Source organism: Malurus melanocephalus, unplaced genomic scaffold (assembly GCF_030028575.1).
Source record: "Malurus melanocephalus ecotype Western Australia unplaced genomic scaffold, MMel_1.1 scaffold_171, whole genome shotgun sequence".
NCBI lineage: Eukaryota > Metazoa > Chordata > Aves > Passeriformes > Maluridae > Malurus > Malurus melanocephalus.
Genome location: NW_026623403.1, coordinates 941,354 through 967,354, shown reverse-complemented (window position 1 = coordinate 967,354; position 26,001 = coordinate 941,354). Strand labels below are relative to the sequence as shown.

Genomic DNA, 26,001 nt, shown 5'->3' with positions numbered 1-26,001 from the left:
CCACTTGGATGCCATTTAGGTTAGAAACCCTGGAGAAGTTTTGGGGTACATTGACCTGCCCATTAACTTAGGTGATATTTAGTGAAACATTTTTGTGTTTTCCCTACTGTGAGTGGCTAATTCAGAGCTCAGTCTTACCTTTCRTACTGCTCTTGTCCAAAGTAGAGTCCTAGGGTCTTGCAGATGTTATTTGCTGTTGTTTTCACATTAAACAAATCTCAAGATAGAAATTGTTAAAATTACAGGCTAAAAAAGTTGGGGATGGATAGAGACGACAACTGGCAGTGTTTTCTGAATTCCCTCTTTTGTAAATTACAGCTATTAGGAATTAATAAATTGTGCTGCAGAAAGACTGAATTTACTTACCTTGTGCTTATGATTTATTCCCAGTCCCTGTGGTCCCTGTGCAGTGATCCTTAATCTTTTTTTATTACAAAAATGAAATTAGATGATTGGGTTACCAATATCCTATCTGTTCATAATAAAAGATAGGGAAAGTTGTGGGTCTTTTTATTCAAGAACCTTCCTCTGAATTATTGATTGCATCAATGTATTGAACCAGAACATGGAACCAGCCCATATCTCTCTTGGTCTTAGAAGAAATCAGACTTGAAAATGATCAGAAAAAAACATTTATTTTCATCACCTGTGTATCTTGAACRTATATAAGTAGGTAATACGTATTATTAAGTTTTTTTGACACAGCAATTTTTCTGCAAATCACCRCTTAGCTCACAGTGTTGAGTAAATGTATTAGGCTCTGATGAATTAAATTGTCCAGCACACAAATGCAAAAGCATGACCAGCACTGCAGTTGCAATAGTTGTTATTACTGCCCTTAAACTCAGGAGAAAATAGTTTGTTCTGTGTATAGTAATGTATTTTCAGATGTACATTTGAAACAAGTACTCTTCCATGTTTGCCTTAGTGACAAAATAGGTTACACATTTCAGTACAAGGCACTTTGAGCAAAGCTAAAAAGCAGGGGTGACATTTTAAAGGCATACTTTGTGACAAACTGTTCTCCCATTTTTTTTAGAATTTCCTTTAAGAAGTGTGGATTTAGGATTACCCCTTTACAGGTTTTCGTAGGAAATTATTTTCTTAATATTTTTMATGTTACCAAATATCCATGTGAATTAGAGGATTAGCTATTGATTTTCAGTGATTTTGGACCATGAGGTCTCGTGAAACCTAAATATCTGAATATGTTGCCATTTCCTCTCTCTGGATATTATAATCTATAATGGTAAAAAAGAAAATTTTATTACTATAAAAATGTCTACATTTTTTAATTGAAAAAACTCATGAAAGTGTGCGCAAACTTATGCTGCATATTTCAAAAGAAAGTTCAGAAAGCAAAGAAGCAAAAGTATTTTAATAAAAATTTTGTTATCTGACAGCRGTAGAGCTTGAGCATCCTTAATGGCTAAACACTGTTTTTCTGGGTGAAGGAGGACCTTTGCGATGCAGGGTTTTCACAAACCTGCTTTGAGATGCAGGGTTTTCATATTTTTCAGACTAAAATGTTTCACAGGTTTAGATATTGTGAAAACTGTTGRAGAATACTTCCGTTCAGGAGAAATGGATATGAAATTTCCATGCATAGGAAATTCTTGCCAAATAGCCTTAGTGATGAAGAATCCTTTTTCTTGTCCGTAAGATGGGTCAGATGAAGTTATCATTGTGCCAAAAATTGCTGGCAATTACACGTAATACTTCTGGTGTTCTTCATGCATGTGAAATACAGAAAACATTCTTCACACTTCCAAAAATTAATCTAGTTGATTCAAGTAACTGTCACAAAAAGGATCAAAACCTTAGAAATGCAGATCCATGACTGTTTAAAGGATAGTGCTGGGTAATTAATTCTAGGTTTATTCTAGGATGAGAAGGGGTGAAAGAGTGATGCCCAGGCATTCTAAACTTTCTAAGGTGGATGGAAGATAGTGGGGACTGTTCCATTTCTAAAGGGCCATCAAAGGCAAGGAAATAGACATTGAAGCCCTTTTTTGCAACATCTGGAGCAAAACTGTCATGTTAAGAGCACACAAGGGCTTGATTAGGGTTTTTGTTATCTTTCAGAGTGAAATTCAAATAGACAAGAACTTTGAAATATCWTTTTTTTTCTGCGCTTTWTTACAAAGTTTCTTTGTAATAACATGATTGATGGAAATGAAGCCTACAAAAACTAAACAATTGTACTGAAGATGAGTGACCAAATTAGAGCAGCTCATAGACCTCGACGGTGGAGGCCAAATAGTGAAAGGGTATGGCAAAAAAACTGTAGGAAAAAGCAAGGACGATTCACAGTGTTTAAGAAATCAACTGTAGTAGAAGACAAGGAGCACAGGTTTTTTTGATTCATTCTAATCTTACAGTACCATGAGAGGTTTTTCAAGTCTTCCAAGAGTGGATATACTGTGATGTGCTTACCCTTTACAAGCAGCACATAACACTCCTCTACTTTTGGGTTATTGTTACAGTCAGTATTCTGTGACACATTTTCCTTTRAAGAGGAGGATAGTGCTTTGCTCTGGTTCCATCTTCCTTAATTTGAAAAAACATTTCTGGGTAGAATTTGTAACATTTTAGCTCAAATATGATTAAATTACTTGTGCATCTCTGAAGACTTCTGTGATATTTAGTTTGACAGGCTTGTTTAAAATCTGATGCCTTAGACTGTGAAAGAGACATTTAAAGCATCTAAATATGTATTTAGTCTAGAAAACCCAATGGGTGAACTCCAAATTCAATCTAATTTTGTAAACTCCAAATTCAATATATAGGGACTTAGAATAATAATAGAGATATCATTCTGGATGGCTGGAGGCTCTTTGTCCTAATTTTTTATTTTGTTTAGAATTAAATCCAGAAACCAAAGACTTCCAAAGTAGCCATCTGTACTAAACCACAAAAATAAAGGCTGATGATCAGTCCGCTGAAGCTAAAGTAGTAAAAACATCAGATTATGTAATTTCAAATGACAGCATAATTATGCAAAAGGTTTGGTATTTTAATTTKTTATTGTCCTGAGTCCTAAATTCAAGTGCACCACCAAAATTGATGATTTTGTGTTCTTTGGTTGAACCTTTGACCATCTTTCTCATTTCTGAGATGTTAATGAAGATGTCTTGCATTCTTAGAATGGTTGAAGAATCTCTATTAATACCTGTTAACTTTTCTGAAAACAGAGGCATAGTTGTCATCAAGTGTTTGTGCCTATGATTGGAAGTGGCTGTATCAGAATGTGGTTATGCTGTGGAGTGTATCAGTGGTGCACAGTYTGAGGAGCATGCTTGGCAAACAGGATGCTGGAAAGCTTAATAATGAGACTGTGCTCGGTTTTCCTGAAAACAAGGCAGGGTTTGTAGTGTGGCTGATCTGAAGGGATTTTTATGAGTACAAAATATAAGGGCCTACTGAYCATTCAGATATTTTTCTTTTGAAATTTAAAATTCCTATTTCATATCATTTATATAGGGAGGATGTGTCAGAATTCTTGGGAGAAGCAAAATGGAATGTTTTAGCTAATATTTGACTTATTACTTCTTTCTTCCATCCTTTTTCCATGTAGGCCTCAGTATCTTATAAAGGCCAGCAAAATTTATGTACACCTTTTCAGCAGCACAGGAAAACATCACCAGCTATCCTGCAAAAATCACCTTGTAAAAGGATCTATGCAGCATAAAAAAAGGGCTGGCCATAACCCTAATCATCACCTTAATAAATATGCAAAATACAACTTTCCAGGTTGCTTCAAAAGATCTTTGTCCTTTATCATCTGCACTGATCTATCCCTGATGATGGAGACCTGAGCTGACCCTGTCAATTTGTAAACCCATAATTCTAGAGATTCTTTAACTTCCCCGATTAGAWCACCACACCATTTTATTCATTCTTTGACTAAACAGTGCCATGTGCAAATAATCCAAAGTAAYATTGTTAACATGCTTTTAGCATTGTGATAAAAATGTATTTAAGTGTCGAGAAATGTCCCCTGGGTTTTAGTCTTTCTTTAGGGTGTCAAGCTTGCAACCAACAAGAAAAAAAAGAAACAAAAGGAAAAACCCGTCAAGCATTCCTCAAATAGAAAACAGGAATGTGAAGGCATATTCCCCGCTAGGAAGCTGGCTGGTTGAAATARTCTTCTTTTGAGCATGCCCTTTTAAGGGCAGTAATTGACACTTCAGTCACATTTTAACAGTAATATTAAGTATCAAGAATATGTAAGTAATATTAAGTTGAAGAACACTTCAACAAGTATTAATTATKATTGCTTTTCATTCAGACTGTGATGTGGCTCACAGACTCCGAAAGAACTTGCTTGGGGCAACAGTAACTTTTTTCGTGTTTACCACAAATGGGACATAAAGTCCWGGAGTGAAGTTCAGTAACCATTTGTATCATACAGTGTCTGATACTTTGCTAGACCTGTAGCAGTTAGCAGTTATATTTTTCACACGGTTGACTCCCAGAATGACAAAATTCAGAGCTAATTCCTTAGAGGTAGAATTGGAAATGTGATCCTTTGAGTATGAGACCATTAACTGGCAAATTTTGATATTCTAAGTTCTACATTTTGCATTGTATTTTTAGGAGACAATCTTCTTCCCTTTGCCTGATTTGATAGTAGGACTATTAAGATGGTGAAGAGACGTGAGGGGAAGCTGTAGGAGGAGCAGATCAGGTTAGCTGGCCTRTTCAGCCTGGAGGAGACTGAGAGGAGACCTCTTTGRARTTATAACTTYGTCGTGAGGGGAAGAAAAGGGACASRAACTGATTTATTCTGGGCGGTGCCAAATGACAGGACCAAGTGAATGGCCTGAAGCTGTGTCAGGGGAGGTTTAGGTTGGACATTAGGAAAAGGTTCTTCACCCAGAGGATGCTGGGCCCTGGAACAGCTCCCCAGGGCAGTGGTCGCAGCCCTTGCCTGACAGAGTTCAAGAAATGTTTGACAATGCTCTTGGGCACAGGGTGTGACTCTTGGGGATGGTGCCAATCAGGCCTGGGAATTGGGCTCAATGATATTTGTGTTTCCCTTCCAGCTGAGAATATTCTGTGATTTTGTGATATTGTTTCAGAGATTTTTTTTTTAATGTAAAATTGATTTTTCTATATTCTCATGAATAGCATTTCAAGAGAAATCTCCAGTAAGAAATTCAGCTAACATTGTTAAAAGGACTCAAAGTTAGGGTCCTACATGCATATTTGATTTAAAAAATAAAATGTTATTTAATAATTTGGACTACTTTGTGAAGTCAGACTCTATTTTCAATAAAGCACATAAGTAGAGGAGCTAATTTATCCACTGTGTAAATAGAATTCCTAGTCATTTTGCAGATATTAAGTGTCTACAAATATGAAAAATAGAAGGGTAAAACCCTTTGTGTCATTGTCTTATCATATGCCTAAACTCAGAAACAAACAAGGAGTTCCATGTATGTCTCTTGCAATGATGTACACATCATCCAGCACTGGAGGCTGAAATTTTTTTCATTCAAAGCAAGGAAGTCTAGATTTATTTTAGACCTTTGTTCAGTTTATGCAAATCTTATTCATCTGGATCCCAGGTGAGAGGAGAGAAAGGTCAAGATAGAACCAGGATTTTACCTTACGATTAGGGCAGTCAGCTGTGAGAGAAATAAGAAATCCTGGGAGGAACACTACAATGCCCAGCACCTYCCAGGTGTAACCTTAAGGCTGCAGAGTCAGGCTGCCCCTTATCCTCACCAGCAATTTATGAGAATTGTTCAGTGCTGCCATCAGGATTCATGACTAGGGAGAATTCTGCTCTCCTGCTTTTTCTGTGGAAATGTTCTTCTATTCTGTCATGKACAGAGATGGACATGTTCTGTTCCAAGGAACTTGGAGTTCCTGCTCCATGAGACTTCTTGATGTGAGGTGGGTGAATTCTGATGGGGCCCTGSGACCTCCAATCACTCACCAGAATAGCAAAGCTCATTGAGTTAAGGCATTTCTAGGAAAACCAAAGCCATTTTAGATCAGTTTTAGTTTTTGACCAGTCTGGTCTTGAATGAAGCTCTTATTAAGAATTCTTTTCCATTCATTTTATTCCGTATACATGTTAGATTGTCGATATATTAGGACCAGTTAGAAAGAACAGGGAGCTAGAGCAGGGATACATGGATGTGTCTACTATTAAATGAAATGTCATTATAATAGCAACGCCTACTGTGATAGTAGAAGAAGGTTTTGAGAGAGAATATGTCAGCATTTCAGTTTTTCTGTCTTTTTTCTCTGTATTTTATCAATATATTTAAATAATATTTGTATTCTGATTAAGCTGAAAACAACCAGTTAYTTTCTATAAAGTGCAGAAATATCTCTTTATGAAATCGATTTATTTTCTCCAAATTGCATCGCTCTGAAAAAATTTAGTTCWTAAATTGAGATCATTACACCACGTGATACAATATATGCTTTTCACTTTGTAAACCAAGGTTAAATGGAGTGCAAAATTATTAATGTGATGAWACTAATCACATAAATTAAAAAAGAAAAACAAGACGAGATTTTTAGGAACGACTGGTGACTTTGCAATTTCTTATTATTCAGTTTGAGACATTTTAAAATAACCTCATGTGATTTATTGGTTTTCAACAGTTTCAAGACATTAAGGGTCTTCAGATATTTTTTTGTTTTAAACACATCATAATGAAAGACATTAGTTGCTTTAGTATCAACATGCTGAACCTGCTCTGAATTCTTTTAGAGGTGATGACTAGGCCCRTAGCTCCAGTGAAGATCTCTGCTGCTGAGTATTGTTTTACTGGTCAATGGACAATACCAGTTTTGTYCAGTTCTACTGCATCCACCCAAGTGAGATCTTTCCCAATTCAATCTTCTGTTCTTTCTAGTACTTCTTCGGGTAGCTCTTCACAATACATCTGAAATATCAGTTTGAAGAGTAGGATCCMCTATGTTGACTTTCTACTGAAAATCCAAATAATTTATCTATTGTAGAGATTTGTTAGAGCATTTCAATTACACTTTTAAAATCCAAGAACTAATCGAATTTTATGGTCGCTAATACTATTGTATTCATTTCTGCAATCCAATTTGGAAATATTTTTCTATGKTTTTTTTAAACATAGAGCAAGAATGAGTGCAAGTTGGACAGGTTTCCAACTTCTTTATTTTGACAATGTMTTTATTTAAGGATTTGTGTATGAAAGATATCCAGACATAAGAATGAATGGGCTTCTAGGCATCTTAAAAAATTAATTATCCTATGTGAGATTTCTGTATTAAGATAATATTTAGGCAAAGATTTCTTTTCACTATGCATATGGAATAACTTTGAAATGTCATCATTCTCTCTTAGCTCAAGCTCAAGGGTATTCTAATGACTAAATTCCCTTTCCTCTATTGTGCATTATGTTGGATCGGTGGTATTGCTATCAAATTGCTTTCTACTTTAGAAAATAATGAGACAGTAGAAGACTTATTTGTAGATTTTATATTGGTGACAGCAAAGAAAAATAAAATTAAAATAAGATTGAAAAGCCAACATAACTGTTATTCTCTGCTATTTTTCTAGCACTATCTACAACCCACACTGGTAGTAAGGCCAGACTGCCCAAAGGCCAACTCAGCAGAAYGTAAAAACCCTTATTTAAAAATTGTGTAGAGTATGGGGCAGGAAAGTTCAGGGAATGGGAGAAGTTCTAAGAACTGATTTAGTATCCAATGATTTCTGAAAGTGTAGGTTTCTGACCTGCCATATCTGTTTCCTATTAATTTGCCTAATAGTTCCACTAGAAATTGCCAGCAGAATAACCTTCATCCCACACATAATAGGAAGCCAGAATCTGTTGAAGTGTGGCATATTATTTATAACCTGTGCAGGGACACATTTTTCCTTCATATGCTTCTACCTTTCCTGAGTTTGGTTTCTTTCTGAGTTTGGCTTCATCCTTTGCTTTGACACCCACCTTCAAAATGGTATTTCCTTAAAATACAGCAGTTCTGTTTTCCTCTTCATTCTATATACTATAAATTAGATCATAATTTTGTGAGAAACCCTCAATAACCAATAGTTCTGGAAAAATATTTAGTTCCACTAATGCATACTATTTTTGGTGTCTAGCCTTGGGGCTCTTGCTCCATATTCATGCAATCGTTTTAATTGAATTTAATATAATTTTGAAAAAGAAGCAGAGTCTATTTCAAAAGTAATGTATTTCTAATTAAAGTAAATTTCATTTGACTCAAAATTATTTATTTCACATTGTTTACCAAAATTGGATTTCAGATTATTTATGGGCTGCCAAATTATTTGATAGGGATCCAATGTATTTTCATTTCTTTGTGACAGAGGAATGCCCTGAGCCATTTACAACCTTTGATATCTATTCAGAATATTTKTTGGCATCAGTCAGCTGAATTTATGTGCATGACCTGGGTTCTGAGTATTGATGTTAGTGTCTTTTGCTCTTCATAATTTTTGACTCTAAGACAAGSTACAGTAATATCATTATTAAACCTTTTAACCTGTAAAAGCTAAGGTAGTTGATTAAACTAATGAAGATTTAAAATAATTGCCAGAACCCATTCTGACAYATTCAATATTTATGCCTGAACCGTTAGACTGTATCTCGTGTGTGTGCTGCATAAAACATACAGCACAAGCAAATTTTTTTACTTCTATTTTTGTGTCATTCCAATCAAGGAAACTGTAGAGTAACTCTATCTGACACCTGCCTTGCTCTCTATTTGTTGAGTATGTTAATGATTCTGGAAGTGCACAAAACATCCATGGATTCCCTTGAGTAAGTGTTGGACAAGATTTCACAAATGTATACACTAGCATGCAGTGAATACTCTAGATTTAGAGCACCATACTTGGTTGGTTGACTAAATTCTTCAAGTTATATTAATTCAGTGAGTTTGTTAATTTTTCCTTTTTAATGCATTTTTATATTATTTTTATTATTATTTCTGTTTTGTTTTTTTTCTCTCTCCCTCTTTTTTTCTTTTCATATTGCTTTCATTTGTTTGTAGAGGAAAAGAAAACAGAACCAGAGAATGGGGATACAGGTAGGGTGGCTTATTAAAAGTATTTTTGTGTTTTTTCCTTGAATTCTTTGATCTGCTATGTTTAAACAAACATGTAGCAAAGAGYTGGATCACAATTTTGATGTATTTTGGGTATTTCGAAATAGACACTAGGAAATGTGACATAAGAAAGGGCTTTCCTAAGTGTAATTCCTTTGCAATTTTAATGGAGTCAAAGTATGGTGAGAGATGGGAAGAAAGAGACCAGAATCAGCTAAAGGCAGATGTCAAACACTTAAAGACTTCTATTTTGTCCTTCTGTCTCCAGACACAGTGTGCTCACCTGCACACATTTTTCTTCTCTGTTACAGGTTTCTGGTTTTCAAAATATCAGTGTTTCTTTAGTCCCCTCATAATGAGTTTTTTCCTGATGCCTTGGTGGCTGTGCCTCCCAGATTTTGTATCCCTATTGTCCATAAGTATCCAAAAATAAATTTGTTCTGATATTGTAAGAGAAACTCCACACTTCTTCCATACTCCAGATTCCCTTTAATTCTTTGTGCCTCAGAAGTCTCTCTGTACTGCAAACTCCTCCTCCAAACTCAAATCCTGGTAAAGGATTGCCATTGCRAACATCTCTAGAAACTAGAATGGTTTAATAATTCCCACTTGATAAGACAATGAAAGAAAGGATGAAAGAACAGAGGTCACATCTGGTTTTATTTTTATTTTTTTAACAAGTAGGTTTGCCTTATGCTAAGATGGATGAGAAGGCCAGTTTGTTGTCCCTTTTGTCTCTGGTGTGGATCACAGGCTATCAGCTGAAGTATCTTACCCTAGAGAGAACCTGAAGAGCAAATAACAGTTTTTAGCTTTAGGCTGAATTTATAAGCTTATTGCTTATGTCCTTGTAAAACTGTGACTCCATGAGCAGCTGAGGTTAGGAAAAGTTAGGTATTAACCAAATCACCAATTACACTCACTTTAGTTGTGAAGTAGCTGAATTGTWTCTTATTTTATCTTAGTTTGTTTCAAGTTAAAACATGAAAATAATGCTTTTTATTTKAAGCTGAAGCAGTGATTTTACTGCCTATCCCAAGCTGTAGGAATGGAATTATACAGCCACCACCTAGACCATGGTAGGAAATAAGGAGAACCTCAATAGGGCTTATTCCTAGRTTCCACTTCAATAAAAGAATCAAGCAGAGTTCCTTTTTCTACTGTGTTTAATAGGTAATAGTAGTTACACCTCAAACTGGGTGCCTCTAAACAGGGGCCCTGCCTATTTCTTGTTACTGGATTTTATAGTCTCTATAGGTGGCTTCATTTTCTGATGGCACTTCTGCCCATCCAATCCTGCTTGCAGAATCTGGGGTCTTCTGATTTTTTCCCATGACCTCCAGGTACCCTTTTGTCTATGTCTTGAGACATTTCCCCTATCTTTTGTTACCAAATATCCTATAGGCAAAGTTTTAATTATACTTCCTTGTCTAAATTTACATTTCCATATTAAAAAAGACAAAGGTCAAAGTGCAATTCATGTGGTCTAAGGTTTAATTTACTGTAGTCACTAGAGCTAAGCTCTGGCACAAGTCTCTCACTGTAGTCCTCGTGGATCTAAGCAGAGGTTATAGGGCTGCAGTGCAGAGTGCTTATGTGCCTTACTCTGGCATTTCAGGATTATCTTTGCACTGTARTTATGTCTAGTTATGCTGTCCCTCAGCACACACTTTTCAAAATAAGGGGAATGGCTGGTAATGAATCAGCAGCTGTCTCTCTGTCAGCCAAAAATTTCCTTGTGCCCATGAGAACCCCACTGAACCAACATGCAGACCACAGGTTTTTAATGTCAGAGTTCAAAATAAGCAAAATGCCAGAATGTTGCCTGCTGTGCAATGACCCCAGTTGTGTCTGGCGAGCAGCACCAGGCTTTGTTCTTCAATTCAGTCTGAATCTTTTGTGTTCATATGGCTGGAATTTGAGTGTCTCATTGGATATTTCAGTTGGAGGCATAACTACATTTAGAAGTAAAGTTCTGGAGGGAAGTTCAGGCAGAAATGTGCAAAGGTACWCATTTTACCTGGCCAAAATTTGATTGCATACATTTTGGTACATTGTGGCAGTACATTAGAGCATCAGAAGTAACTTTAACTTTTCCAGAGTCAGACTCCGTAGTCCTGAAACTGTGTTGTGCTGTGCCCTACCTAAGGGTCGAAGAACACCAGGGCTTAGTCAGCCCTTGAGAGATTCAGATGCATGAAAGCTTATGCTCCTACATTTTAACCACTGTTGGAAGCTAATGGTTAGGTTCAGGTTAGTTCTGGTTTGTTGATTCATCCTCCATGAACTGCTCCTGACTACAGTGAAGTCTTTAGGATAGGACCAATGTTCTGCCTTGTAACAAACTCATGTTACAAGCCCAAGTTCCTAATGCACCCAGACAGCYGCTGAACTGTCTAGAAGTATTGTCTGCTTGTGTTAAACCCTCCCACATAGGGGTCAGCTAAGTCGAGATTTGCCAGCAGAAGTGGAAATGATGCTAGCCCTGCCTTCCCACCGCTTAGTGTGACAGGCTTTCATTCTGGACMGCAGGAATGGGAAGTGCTGTGACACTCTCTCGACCTCTCCTACTCCCAGCCAGGTCACAGCTGCATCAGGCTGAAGCTGCAGTGAGATCAGCCCGGGGCACATTGGAACCCGGCCTCTCTTTCTGCATGTCAGTTCCATGTACAGTAGAACCACAACTGATCTGCTTTATGAACTTTCCACTGCCCTCAGGTTTCCCTCTTTTTGCAAATAACTGAATTCACTCACTTGTTAAAGACAGTTTCAAATAAGCAAAGCAAATTACATTTTCTTTTAACAAGATTTTATGGGAATTGGATAATATTTTTTTTTCAAATTTTTGCTGTCTTGTTTTTATCTTGAGAAAAAACAAGCCACATATTTTGCTTGTTTTGTTGCAGAGCACTCACTACAAGGTCTTGTATTTTCTGCTTCCCTTTTGAGTGGCATATTTTTTACRGATCACAGGCAGTTGGATTTGTGGAAATTTAACTTTCACTTTGCCAACTGATCATATATAAGAACGAATATTTTCTCAAGTAATGATAAATTTCCAATTTATGCTCAAAAGTGTTATTTCTTCACTTGTAATGTCCTGAAATTTGGCAGAATGTCTGGAGATAAAGAATACAAGCTATCATTTCAGAAGAAAACCAGAAAAATTACAAATTTTCCCCTTTTATGAAAAATATTTCTTACACTACTGAAATGACAAGAAGATTCGCAGAATATTGTGATTTCAGCAAAAGATGATTTCTTTCTTTCAGAGATGCTGGAGTATTTTACTTCAAAAAACTTATATGTTACTTCAGTCATTGAAAAAAGAAAATATCATTTTTCATTGTAAAGTTTTTATTTTCAAAATATATCTTTACAGATTTTAAAACTAGGTCCTGAAAGCATCACTTCATCTTGATGAAAAATCGACAAATATTGCTATGGGTTCTATACTTGTTGAGGAAAATAGCGATAGGAAAAATTAGCTGTGTTTTATTTTAGAAATTTCCCCCCAATACTCTCTTTTTAATTTTATTTCTCCCTATAAAACTTCATTTCTTCTTTCTCATTAWTTTTTTCTTAATTTTAGTTTCTCTTAGAATTTTTGATTAAGCTCTTTCATTCATGTTATTGTAGGGAGTAAAGACGGAGAGTTGGAATACAAAAATTAGAAGCTGGAGGGTTTACAGAGAACAGAGCAGCTTAGTCTTTTYGAATTCCCACTTTCTTTTACCTCCTCTCCTTCCAGATTTCCTATGAACTGCCACATTTACCTGGCAGCTCTCACGGTATGTGCTACTACCCCCATTGTTCTTAAGAAAGAAAATACAAGGCTGAGAGGCCCACTTTGCTGTTAAATTATGACTTTCAAGGTTTAGAGTTTAATCAGGTTTATGTAGTACACTGKAGTCTTATATTCCCATCTCAGTTCCATAAATACAATCCAGATTGCTCAGTCCATACAATAAACAGAAATTTCTATTTATGATTCGTGGGATTCTGAAATTTTTGACAACTTTTRTGTTAAAACTATGGATAGTTTAAGACAAATGCCAGTCAAAATAAAGGCTTTTTAGCATTCGGTGGATAATGAGTTACTGTTGTGTTATACCAGGTTAAAGTGGAGAAGAAGCAAACTTGTGTTTGTGTAAGAGTTAATTATATTTTGTTTGAAAAACTCTTCTGAGCTGTTGTCTTCCTCTTTTTCTATTCCTCAGTCTTCCACTTYAGCTTTGGCACTTACTTCCTTATTATTTTACAATTTGTGGTATTTCAGTGCCAGYTGGTTGAAACCAGCTACTGCCTGAACCATGCAGTGAGAACCCATCCCTGACTGAAACTAATCAYGTATTTGACCCAAGAGGAATCCTGAAATTGTTCTTGAAGTTGTGTCTTATTAGAATGCAATACAGTGATGCCACTGGGTGGCTCTTTAAGATTCCTTTATGAATCTTTAAAATTTTGAGCATACTAAGAATATACTCAAATAGTAAATGGAATGTCTTCTAGTCTGTGATTGTTACTTGATTATTAATTTGGTCTGTCCCATTATAAAAAATGCAGAACYAGAATTTCTACCCAAAATAATCAGGTTGTCTTTGCATTCCTTTTTATTAAATGAAAGATTCAATTTTCTTGAATATTCTTAAAATAGTAAGATTATGTGCTCTGGAAACAGTGTGTTTAATTTATATTGAGTTTTTTTTTTCACGAAGCTGGCTTCATTTGAATTGTGTAGATAACACAACATTTATCAAGATTGTGCTGAAATACTTATCTGCTATTTTCCTCCTGTTACAACTTTTTGGTTTTCTGTAAGACTGTAATTCAGAAACTATAATTATATGTACAGAATTTAAGTAAATCAAATTTCATCTCTTACTGTTAAAACTGCCATGAGCATAATTTTAACCTTAGAATTGAAGACTGCTTGTGTATTTATTTTCTTTTTTTTTCTGTTTTTAACTTAACAGGTGCAATGGATGTAGAAGAAAGGAATCGCCAAATGAAAATGAGCAAGTACAAACAGGTAGCAGGATCAGATTCCAGGCTGGAACAAGATTATCATTCTAAGGCAAGGGAGTTTTGTTTTGAAAAGCAACAAAATATGCTAAACCGAAATATCCGACATCCTATTAGAAAGTAATAGATGAGTGCAAGGTTATTTCTTCAGTAAAAGCTTCTTGTGTGTCTATTATAAAACCTTAGGAAATGTGCAGCAAAACTATTAACACACAGTGCTCTTGATTATTAAAATTTAAGAAGGATAAGTTAAGCAAATGAGAGAAGGAGCGTAATTATCCATTGGAATGAACAATAGTGCCATGATTTAAAAACTCAAAGAGAAGGAAAAAGGATGTTTGTTGAATGACAGATGAATGAGAGCTATTGAAATTTGTTCATGGCTTTCAAATATTTGAACAGAGAGTCATCTTGATCTATTGAAAGCTGGAAGATGCAGTGTTATTAAGTTTAATAATGGCTTTTTAGCACTTGGAAAGCTGCTTTAGACACCAACAAAAGCTTTCACCCCAGCTGGGGCAAATTGCCAAGAATCTGCATCTCTACATACTAGTATAACCTTAAATATACTATCCAAAATTGCCTGCTATCTGGAACAGGGTCATGTCATATAGAGTGTGTTAATTAAAATAATCAAGATATTTTCAATTTAAATTTCTATTATACAAAAATAATTTAGTGTCCTCTAAAAGACTTCATTAATTGAGGTCATATTGTAAGAGAAAACCACGAGACTTCTGACCYATAAAACCTGGCCGAGGAAGAGAAATCTGTTTTAGACTTTTATTTCCAGGTTGCTGTCCCTTGCTCCCAGAACTGACAAAGCCACTGTAAAATGAGACATTTAGTATTTGAATGGCAATATATCATCATATTCATTAAGTATTATTAGTTTTGCAGATAATGTAGACTAATAAACTTGATATAACTACTTTCTAGAATATATGTTTCAGTGTGAGAAAATAGAAGAGCTTTAGCAAAGCTTGTTTCAAAGTGGAAAACCCTGTTAGTTAAAGTAGTTAGAACTGACAAAAAAAAATCAAAACTGTGAAGAGTCTTAAGATACTTTAAAACTCTGTAGATGTGCTGCATGGTTATTTGGGTATTTTGCAAATGTAGTTTTAACTACACAAGGCATAGGAATGTTTATTAACATGTAAGAGAGACTTGGATACTGTCATGTTTAGGTGTTTTATTTTGRCATTTATGTCAAGTCCTTCTATATTGTCAGCTATGAAAGGTGTTACCTTTTAGAGATGAACGTGATACTGTGAGCAGACCTTCTCATAAGTGTTGTGATTGTATGTACCACAAAAATATGACTTTATGTATTGTATGTATAAACAGAATTAATCAGCTGATTTTCCTGCTCCCTCAATGCTTGGCTGAAATTTGAGTCAGAAGCAGGACTGGTGCAGAGTAAATTGGGTCTCATGTAAAGGAGATAAAATATAAAAATCTAAGGAAGTATTTACTATCCTTGATTTTCCATTTCACCTACACCATATTATTGGGCTTCACTCTACACCTTTTATCTTTTTGATTAAAATTTTATTTTCAGTATTATTGGAATGTATTAAAGAGGAAAATTATAAATGGAATTATTTTATGAATATGGTGATTTATTTATTGCACACATCAAACCATGTCTTCAGAAATAAACAGTTAATTTACTCTTCTGCCAAAGTGTAGTTTCAGTACTTGAAAATGAGTTATTTATTCTATCAACAAACCTGTGAAACTAGACACTGAATATTTGTATGTATATATATATATATATATATATATTCAACATGCATTCTTAAAATTGTGTCGTTTCAAAGCCATGTGAGAACCATAACTCTCATAAGTCATATGAGAGTTCTGTCTTCACTTTTTTACTACTTCAATTCCCCTTAATTAAGTTATTATATTATCTAGAGACAGAAAATAAGTAAGTACAATTTATCTACTTGCTTTCTACAAAAATTCTTTTGGACTCATGAACTGAAACATATACATCAAATGCTGACTGAAACATTCTGTACAGTATACATTGACATTTTTAGGCCTCTCAACAGGCACAAACAAGTGGTCATGAATGCCATGCCCGATAAAAATGTCACTATGTAGGCTTTAAGCCACATTCAGGAAAGCCAGCAYATAGAATTTTCTTTTACCTTTTCTGTTCTATTTCTTTCTTTAAATGGAAGTCAACAGGTCAACAGCACCTTTATGTCCCTCTTGATTAYTTCGAGTTAAGGAAAAATATCCAATATGCTTCTTTACAAAGAAAGCAAAAGCTATAAAAGCAGAAGCTATATTAAATATTAAAATTTTAAAACAGGCATCCTGTGTTATATCTCTCTAGCATTGCACAGCCTCTGGAGTACTAGAGTCTTTAGAGGAAGTTGCATAACTTTCTGTGGTGCATAGTTAGACAAGTAAGAAGATTGTGGGGAGAGTCTAATTCCAGATCTTGGTGTTCTTAGATGCTGCAAAAATGTGAAATTGATTCTCCCTTACTTTTTTTCTTCAGGTTTGATAGAATTTCAAACTGTATTTTTATAATTCTTATACATGCTTCATTATTTTTGGAACAACAACTTTTCTGCTTCCATAAAACTTGGTATACATCAGTTTGGCAGGATGTAAAAGAGTTATTTCCTTAAATAACTTCCTTGAACTGCTGAAGTGTGGTTTCAGGATAGACATATGGAAACCAAGTAATATACTAATTTTCATATAAACATTTACAGCTAAGGAGATGAGTGAAAAACATTAGGCATTTAAGATGTATGGCAAATTATTTTCTGGWACTGGAAAAACTTTTTTTTTCTGCTTATTGAGTACTCATAGACTTGTACTAAATAGGATATATACTAAAGTCTGAATTGCAGTGCTGGCAGATGCTGACATATTGAAAAACCTGAATTCTGGAAATACAGAAAAAACCCACAGTACTACAAGAATGTTCCTCTAGAGGCAAAATTAGCTATTTACCACTGTGCCTCTGCAAGATMAGCCTGATTTGTGTAATTTTCCTTAATAATTGTTCTGTGACTAGTTTATAATTTTGCATAAGGACTCAGCTTCTAAATTGTTAAGCAGGGTGCACTGTGAAGAGGGAAGGACCAAGATGAGAGCTGAGTGAGCCACATGCTGGACTCATGTAGTTGAGTTCTACATTTTGTAGAACAGGCTTCCCAAACTACCTCATCAAACCTCTCTGAACCTCTCTGCCTTGCTTCTTGCTTGGTACTCCTGCCATTAGCACTTTTGGCAAACAAATTGCTAGTRCTACGTTTGGTGAGCAACTCCTTCCCTTGGCCATTACAACCAGTGCTCAGRTTCCAGAATCCCTGCTGACAAACGAAGGATGAAGGGTGTGAGAAATACTGCCATTCCTCCCTYCTTGCCCCATGATTAGAATGTGTACAGTGGATCAGCTGAAGGGAGTTAAAAAGCTTGGTTGCTACCGAGAAAAAGGAGAGAAGATAGTTCTTGTATGTGGAGCTAGAAGTGTTTGGAATCAGTGTGGAATCAGTGTAGAATCGAGAGAAGGAGCTGAATTTATATCGGAGTTGTAACAGTGAAAAACTATAGCTTTCTTTAGGAACAAAGGTAAGAGTGACTGATAACTGCCTGACACACATTTAAACCTAGAAGTGCCTTTAGATTAGTTTTATTTGTTTTATTAGGAAAAAATAATGACCTACAAAAAGGCAGAGAAATCCAGTTACATAATAAAGCAATTAGTAACAGTCAGTAATACAGTAATTAGTAATATAGTATGTTAGAGCAACAAGGAATAAAGTTGGGATAAAGGAGGTAAAAGAGCAGATAAAAACTGGATAAGCTTATTTAGCCAAATGCAGAAAAGACTATATAAAATACAGAATAATACAGAACATCAAAGAGGATTTCCTAACTCCACTTTTAATAATTTATATTGGTGATAAGACTGAAACTTTCTGCATCATCAGATGTATGTGAAGCTGCAGTTCCTGATAATCAATATCCACAATTGAAGTTTTAGATAGAAGCATAATTCTCTGTGTTTGGTGTAGGAGAATAGTACTATTAGGCATRCTAGCATGCTACTTTGTGATTTTCTAGCCTGATAACAAGATCAAGACAAATTAAACTGGTGAAAAGGAGAGTCGAGCATGTGCTTCATTTATTTGAGTATGTAAATGCAGCTGCAATGCTCTTGGAGCATGCAGACACTGAAGAGCTGCTGATCTTCAGAATGAGACACTTTGATTCAGCAATGAATCAAGCACCACCTTATGGGTTTCCTGAGTGAAAGAATGAAAAAGGTAAGGTCTGTAATACTGGAGGTGGAGGAGGCTGACTTGGAATGCCTCAGAAGCAGATCTTAATTGGGATCTTATAAYGTGCAAAATGCTGCCAAGAGCTGCCTCCTCCCTCTGAAACCTGCACTCAATAGTTGTGCCATTGGTACAGATAYGTGTGGTATCCTCTGATCTGTGCTGTCAGTTGAAACATTTCATTTAACGGTGTTTTTGGAATCCTTTTGTCTCCTCCTTGAAAATCAAAGCAGAGCAGTACCCAGAGCAGCAAAGATTGCTAGCAGAAGCACTTGTCACCTTTCTTCTTGAAACCCTTGTGGAGAAGGGAGTTAAACAAACATCCAGCTAAAGGAATCTTCAGAACTTTGACATTTTGCTGCATATAAGTTGTATTTGATTTATATTGGTTTTATATTGACAGTTGTTTTGGAGTTCTCAGACAATCATGATATACTCGGTAATAATTTGATAATTTATAATAATTATGAGTATGCCTCTTTAATCTTATAATTGTTTYTTACCACTTATTTTGTTAAGGATGTAATTAGAAATATTCAAAATATTGAATACAAAATGGAGGCTATATTAGATATCCATATGCCCTCAAGACAGTGAACAAATTGTTTTGCATACATTTCTTTTTAACTCACTAGTTTCAATTTTTACATTTCAAATACCTGGATAAAACTTGGAAAATCAAAATAATTAGAATGGAACTGTGCTGGAGAATAATTAAGAAAGTAAAGACTAACATGGAAAAGACCACACACAAATATTCAGTGCAATAAATTTCTGTAGAMTACCCATAACAGCTAAGGGCCTAACCAGCAGAATTTGTTAGGCTTACAGATGGGAATAGCAGTGTGTAGTTCCCTTCATCTTCCCATTGCCCACCACCACTGCCATAAGCTCTTATCTTCAGAAAAAAAAAAAACAAAAAAACATCACCAATTAGACTAACAAAGAATTTCCCAGGTGAAGAGACTTTTTAGRTATTGCCTATTCCATGGCTTTTGTGCTTTCACAGGACTAATGAGTATTGCACTTTGGTCCAGAAACTTTATAGCTCAACCAGCTTTCTGGTCTGCAGTGAGAGGTTCTGTCTCTCCCAACACGCTGAGAGTGCTCAGGTCACCTAATCCATCACTCTCAGGTGTGTAAAATATGTAAGGAATTCTGCTGGTCAAAGGCAGAGAATCTCTCTGGCCCACAGTGCTGGTAGCATTTATATTTTCAACCAAGTATTTCATTGTATTTTTAAAATTAATGTTTTTGGCGTAAATTGCTGAAACTGAAGTTCTGGTTCCTATGAGTACAGGATTTAAAGCTCAATTATAAGATTTAAAAATAWAGCTAGATGAAATAAATTCAGAATTATAGAATTGAACTTAATATACATGGTAATGTAGAAAATACCTCTTCTTTGTTTCTATTTTTATCAAACTGTACTTTGCYGATGTCTTAGAATTCATTTAGTGACTTTGAATACCAATGTGAATTGCTGTGATTTCTGGTATTATTTTCTTTAATCAAATATGTGCAAACTCTCAGAAAATATTTCCATTGCTGTCATTTTTCTTTTTCATTAAATTCAAACACTCTTTTAGTTTATTTTGGTTTGATAATTTTCAAATTTATTTTTTTAATCTTGARTATCCATGTCTCTATCAGAAATTTAGGGTATTTTTAAATGTAATACTCTGGTTAACAAAACATTCACATATGATGATTGTGGCTGAAATATAAACATTTGAAAGTAGACTGATACTGGCCATCCTTAGCTGTCAACAGGTATTTTCTGTTGTCACACATTTTCTTAGATTTTGTGTAAGCTTCTATTGCTAATCATATGTTTAGAAAGAAGATGTTAAATGCATTATAGAATGTTATAAAAGTACCTTGTAATTTTATAATCAACTCAAAGAGGAGAAGTGACCCCTGAAAGTCGAAAGATAAAACCATCAGTCTATTTTGGCTCTGAATTTTCATTAGTTACAGGAGTGTACTAGGGGAAAAAGGGCTTTTCAATAGTGGAGAATTGGTTTTCAATTAAAAAAGCACAAATATGAAGTGTAACACTGTCTTGTGTTTTACATTCAAGCAATGGCTTGAATATTTTTTGCAAAAAAGCAAGTATTTTCAAGAAAAAAATTGTTTTAGGAAACACACATATATTTTTTTGATATACATAAATTGTATATCAAAGGCTTTCTGTAAAAGCCAGGTTCAATGGAGCATTTTAACCATTCCATTGCTAATCACATTTTAAACTCACCTGGGTGATGTTTTGATCAACTTCCAGCCAGAGCAATCACTGCAAATTATCCTTAAATACTTTTATTCTTTTTTTCAAATAGAGTATGTTTTCCTTTCAGAACAGCTTTGTATAGACAAGTGAATTGCTAAACTGGTAGTCTTTTGGTTCAGAGTGGTTGTCTTTTCATAGTAAACTCAATTATTTCTGTTTACAGTTTTTATCTGAAGCTGTAAAGTTCCAAGATGTTATTGAACYAAGTGGCAGTTAATGTACAAAATACTGTGACTATGCTTGGATTAATTATTTAAGTTGTTCTGAAACTGATGTTGKGCTGATAAAAGTGAGAAATTTTACAGAAAACAAGAAACTGGGAAATATGCACTAAATATCTGGGTGCCAAGGTGTGACATTCAAAAATAGAGAATATACGAATTTAATTGAATTGCTGCAACAATCAGGGAACTCTAAGAAAGGAGAATAATAATCTGTGATAAATGTAACCAGACTAAAGTTTGTGCTGCTTAATTCTGTGCTAGGCAAATATGTGCAAAAAAGTAATTATTCACATTTGAAATACATCAAGTCTAGAGCAGTGGATGATGATGGAAACAGGTTTGCTAGATTAATTTACTGTACTACTGACCTTGAAAAATCAAGGAAAGTGTGGCATACACTTAGAAAGGACAGACCTGAAATCTCAGTGCAGGGCTTGCATGGAGTCTACTTAAATGTGTAGAATTCGAAATGAATCATAGAATCATAGAATAATAGAATCATAGAATGGCCTGGGTTGGGTGGGTCCTTAAAGAACATCTACTTCCCATACCCCCGCCATGGGCAGGGRTGCCTTTCAGTAGGCCAGGTTGCTCGAAGCCCCATCCAACCCTGTCTTGATGTTTTCTTCATATCTGGGAGTGCTTCTCTTTGTTAAATAGGTCRATTTGCTCTGATGGCAATGCTGAAGTTATCAATGACAATTTTGCCAGTTTATCAAACAATAGTTTGTGGTTTTTAGGAATTTTTGCCAGTTGTCATGCAGGAAAGAAAGCCATGTATCTCTATCAGATTTCCCTGTGGGTCTATAAACTCTTAGAGTTATTTTTCATGAATATAACTGCGGCTTTGAGTGTCTGTACTGCAAGTAGCTCATATGAAGGATTTCAGGAGATGTAGCACACAACCATTATCCTGAAAACGTTGGTTCTGCACAATGGAGCTAGTCAAAATAAGATCAGGACCTTGGAGTCTCAGTGGAGGGAAGTTTTTGTAAGGCCTCAATGTCTTCAGCAGCACTTCCAGGAGAATGTCACTAAGACATGAAATTACCTCTGTGTCCTTTCGAACCTGTGGTATTTCTGGGAAGTGAAGGCTTTGCTTTTAAGAACTAGTATTGTTTAGTGCTAGGCAACAGAGTATTTTCTTTAGTAATTTATCAGGAGGAGCATTATCTTAAAACATTGTTTTACCAAAGATTTCACCGTCAGTCAGGAGTCAGTGAATAACAAGAAATAACACAATTTTTTTCTGAGGTTCAGCTTGTTCTATCACAGTAAAATTTCTCTGATATATCTTTTTTCTTCAAACTGCGTAAAATCTTTGAAGGATGTTATATTTGTTGCATTGTATAGAATATCTTAAATACATTAATTTCAGAGAACCAGGATGCATGATGCTATTTCTGCTCTCTCTTGAGTGACATGTGGCATCATGTAAAAAACAATTCTGGTGATTTGCATAGTTCTGCAGTCTAATCYGAAACAAATACATTATCATTGATATCTGAACTTTACTTAGCATATGATTTTGTGGAAACAAAATTCAAAACACAGTGAAATATTGTTCTGTAACAAAGAGACATTAACTTAAATTCACTTCTGGTTAACAAGCTGACTGTCAGTTTCAAGAATTGTAAAGAAGCAACTTGGATCATATTTAGGAGGCAGTTTAAAATGTTTCCTTTCCCTCACCTAASCTAGTTTCTAGTCACATAAATTTGGGAAATGTTATGCTAATGCTAGGCTAAGAGAAAGTTTGTAAAATATAACTTCAAGAACTGACGTTATTCTAAGAATTCATAGACATTAAAGATCTTCAGAAATGTTTAGAAAAGCTTTTGATCCCAGAAGAATTCCAATCACAAGAATGCCTGTCTTGTGAAATGAATTAAATTTCTTATGCAGTTTCRATTGTTTTCTTTTTGTTTGTTTCTTTTCTGCAAATGTTACATATTATTGCCCTACTGTTAAAGTGGTTTTCTATGGGGAAGATGAAATTGTAAATAATATTAATAGATGATGCATATTTTCAGTAAAAGTGAACTCAGATTAACCTTACAAGCAAGCAAAAGGTAGATCATAGTATTTACAATGAGATATGGGAGACATAAGCAATAAGTGTTTTCTAATTACTCCCTCAAGGACAATGACTGGGAGAAAAAGAGTCCAGTTTTCTGATCTGTAGGAGCAGTTTGCTTGCTCAGGATCTCCCTGCAGCCTTTTTTTTCTGCTAGTTGCAGTAGAACAAGGGTAAAGCTGCTGAGGAATATGTTTTAGGGAAAATAATGTTTTCTAAGCAGTTTACTTTGTTTACAGAGTGATAAGGAAATGGTGGTATCTATATCTTGCAGATTTATTTCTCCTATAGTTTGACATGAATCAGCAGAAAATTTTCTGAAAAGTTATCAGCTGAGCTCATATTTTCTTATTGTACAGGGATTTTCCAAGATATATCCTCACAATCAGTGAAAACAAGAGATTAAGAAAAAATATTATGTGACGCTCCCTCAAATCACACTTGATTTTGCAGGCTATCCTCTGATATCTATGCATTTAAGGACTTAAAAAGTGGAACCATAAACGTATAAAAATATATTTATATCCCATCATTGAACGATTGTGGCTTTAGGCACTTCTGCTTACAGAAATAAGTGCTCACCAGATGGCCATGTGTCAATCCAGCTGTTCTCTTCAGCATGAATTCCTTTGAAGGTGCTGTGTCCTAGGAGAAAATTTGGTGAAAGATGTATTTAAATGTTACATAGTGAAGGTAGCATTAAAGGGAAGGTTCTTAGGCTATCGGGTATGCTGAAATACTTGAAGGTTTTGGGGGTGAATTAAAGTAATGAAACAAAATTCTTTGCAAAGAAGAGATAGTTGCCTTGCTATCTTTTTATTTTACTTGTATATGTTTTCACAAGACCCAGGTACTGAAAACAAATTATGGAAATGAAGTTTAAAATGCAGGTTAATGCATTAAAAATGCCTAAACTGCGTGTTATTTGATTTCCTAGCCTGTGTTTACAAAATAGCTTCTCAAAGAAGCCCAGATTAGGYAGAACAATCATAGACAAAAGAGGGGTTTTCTTCAAAGAAAAATTCAGTCTTCTTGCTCTTCTTAAAAAATAAGCTGCTGACTGGATGACAGGACTATATGATGTGCAAGAGATTTTTAGTGAAGTGGTAGCAGAAATGTCATGTGAACCACTTGAGAAATGAAAACAAATGCAGGAAGCATGCTTTGATTCAGTTTATCCAATGTAAGTAGGATGTACTAATGTTAGAAGACCAATAAGGAGGAGAAAAAGCAAAGTTATCACTCAAACTGGACCCATTGAGCAAGTGTAGGCTCACCTGGCTGTCATACACGCTGAAGTTCACCAGGAAATAAAGTATTGGAGTTAAATGTAATTGCACAGTAAATTGTGAAGTCCCTGAACACCTGTGTTTTGCTCCTACCCTGCCTTGAACAGTCCACACTTTTTTACAGTAGACAGTGTCCACTGATAATGCATCTGCAGGAGTCTTGACACAGTGTTGTGGATTGCTAAAGGATTGTTGATGTCTATTTCAAATACATTTTCTTCCTTCAGTATAAGACAGAATAGAAATTAATGTGTGGCAGCCAAAAAGATCCTGGGCAGTTTGAGAAGATGTACATTAGAGTTTATGGCACGCTGTCACATAGCCAGACTGTGGACCTGTTTCTCTAAAGTGAGACTTTGCCCCGTTTTAAATAGCAGTTAAAATTCTGGTGGAGATTGGCAGTATGAAAGGGAATTTGGGTAGTAAATGTTTCAAAGAAATCTTAGGAAGGGTTTTGTTTCATTTTCCATTTTGTCTGCTTTTCTGAATTAGTTTCACATTGGAAAAGGGGGACTGATTTTTGGGTATCCTTCTACCCTTAATTACCATTAAAAAGTTCTTCTTTTGAAATTCTTATTTATTCACCTTCATATTATATAGACTCATATTTCAGATATTAGTGCAGTTGRAATTAGAAGTAGTTGCCCTGATATTCCAAAAGTCATATTGCATGAAAAAACCCATCAGAGCAAAAGGCTATTTGGTGGATGAAAATAACTGCAGAAACCTACTTTTTGTTGACAAGCTAATTTTCAAGCTTGCTTAAAGACCCAAGTACTTAAGAGCTGCATTACTGCTTCCTACTTTACCAAATATTTACATGTTCTGTAAATTCTCTTGAAGTAATGTCGGAAAACTGTCTAGTGCTCTCCTGTATTTACTTTTGGAGTAAGATCTTTTTCACATGTTCAATAGAAATATGAATGTTCTTTTTTTACTGGTGTTTTKATTGGTGATCTAAATTTCTTGGAAATTCAGATAGTTTAGAAGGTGGATTTTGCAATTCAAGTTACAATCAGTTCTTTTTGTTTGAGGTGGAAGTGAATTGGAATGTTTTGAATACTGAGGAAAAATGTTATTGGATAAGGAATGGGAGTGAAGGATGAATGTATGGAGAAGCACTGTACATGCAGCTGGATTTACTGGTCTGGGCACTGTGCTGCTCATTAGTAACAACATCATGAGTAGCTCTCTCCTTTGTGTAGTGCAAGGCAAAAATGCCAGCAGAGGCACCCAGGGCTGGGCTCAGGGGATCAAAGGGTGCTGAATACAAAGCAAGAACTGGCTGAAGGGAGAACAGAGTTAGAGCAAYGCCAGTGTGACTCAGAAGTAAAATATAGAGCTAAAAAAAATGTGATCCAAGAATTAGAAAGCAAAAGGAAGAAGATAGCATAGAATACATGGATAATACCTCATACCTAATACAAAGCAGTGCAAGGATTCATTTCTTGWGGGACAGCTGTGTGCCATGTGACAGCTAAAGCAGAACTGGCAAAGGCTCACCTGGCTGGCAGTACCTCAATTGCCTTGATGGATCTTACAGGAATGACAAATGTAAACACAGATTATTGAGCTCAGTAAGTATAAATTACATAAGAAGGCAGATTAATCATAGCTTTCATCCTGACTTGGTAGGTATGCAAGCCACAGATAAACATATATTGTATGTACTCATTTGTATATGGTATTTTGTAAAAACATC

General features: G+C 35.3%; 1 protein-coding gene across 2 annotated transcripts in view; it reads left to right on the top strand.

Moving 5' to 3' along the window:
- RIMS2 (regulating synaptic membrane exocytosis 2) overlaps window positions 1-26,001 on the top strand; it is a 440,099-nt gene that overhangs the window by 336,629 nt on the left and 77,469 nt on the right. For both annotated transcript variants that reach the window (XM_057372448.1, XM_057372449.1), the window contains 2 exons: window positions 9,028-9,063; window positions 14,058-14,158. In XM_057372448.1, the coding sequence (XP_057228431.1) occupies window positions 9,028-9,063; window positions 14,058-14,158 (137 nt within the window). The remainder of the gene's footprint in view (window positions 1-9,027; window positions 9,064-14,057; window positions 14,159-26,001) is intronic.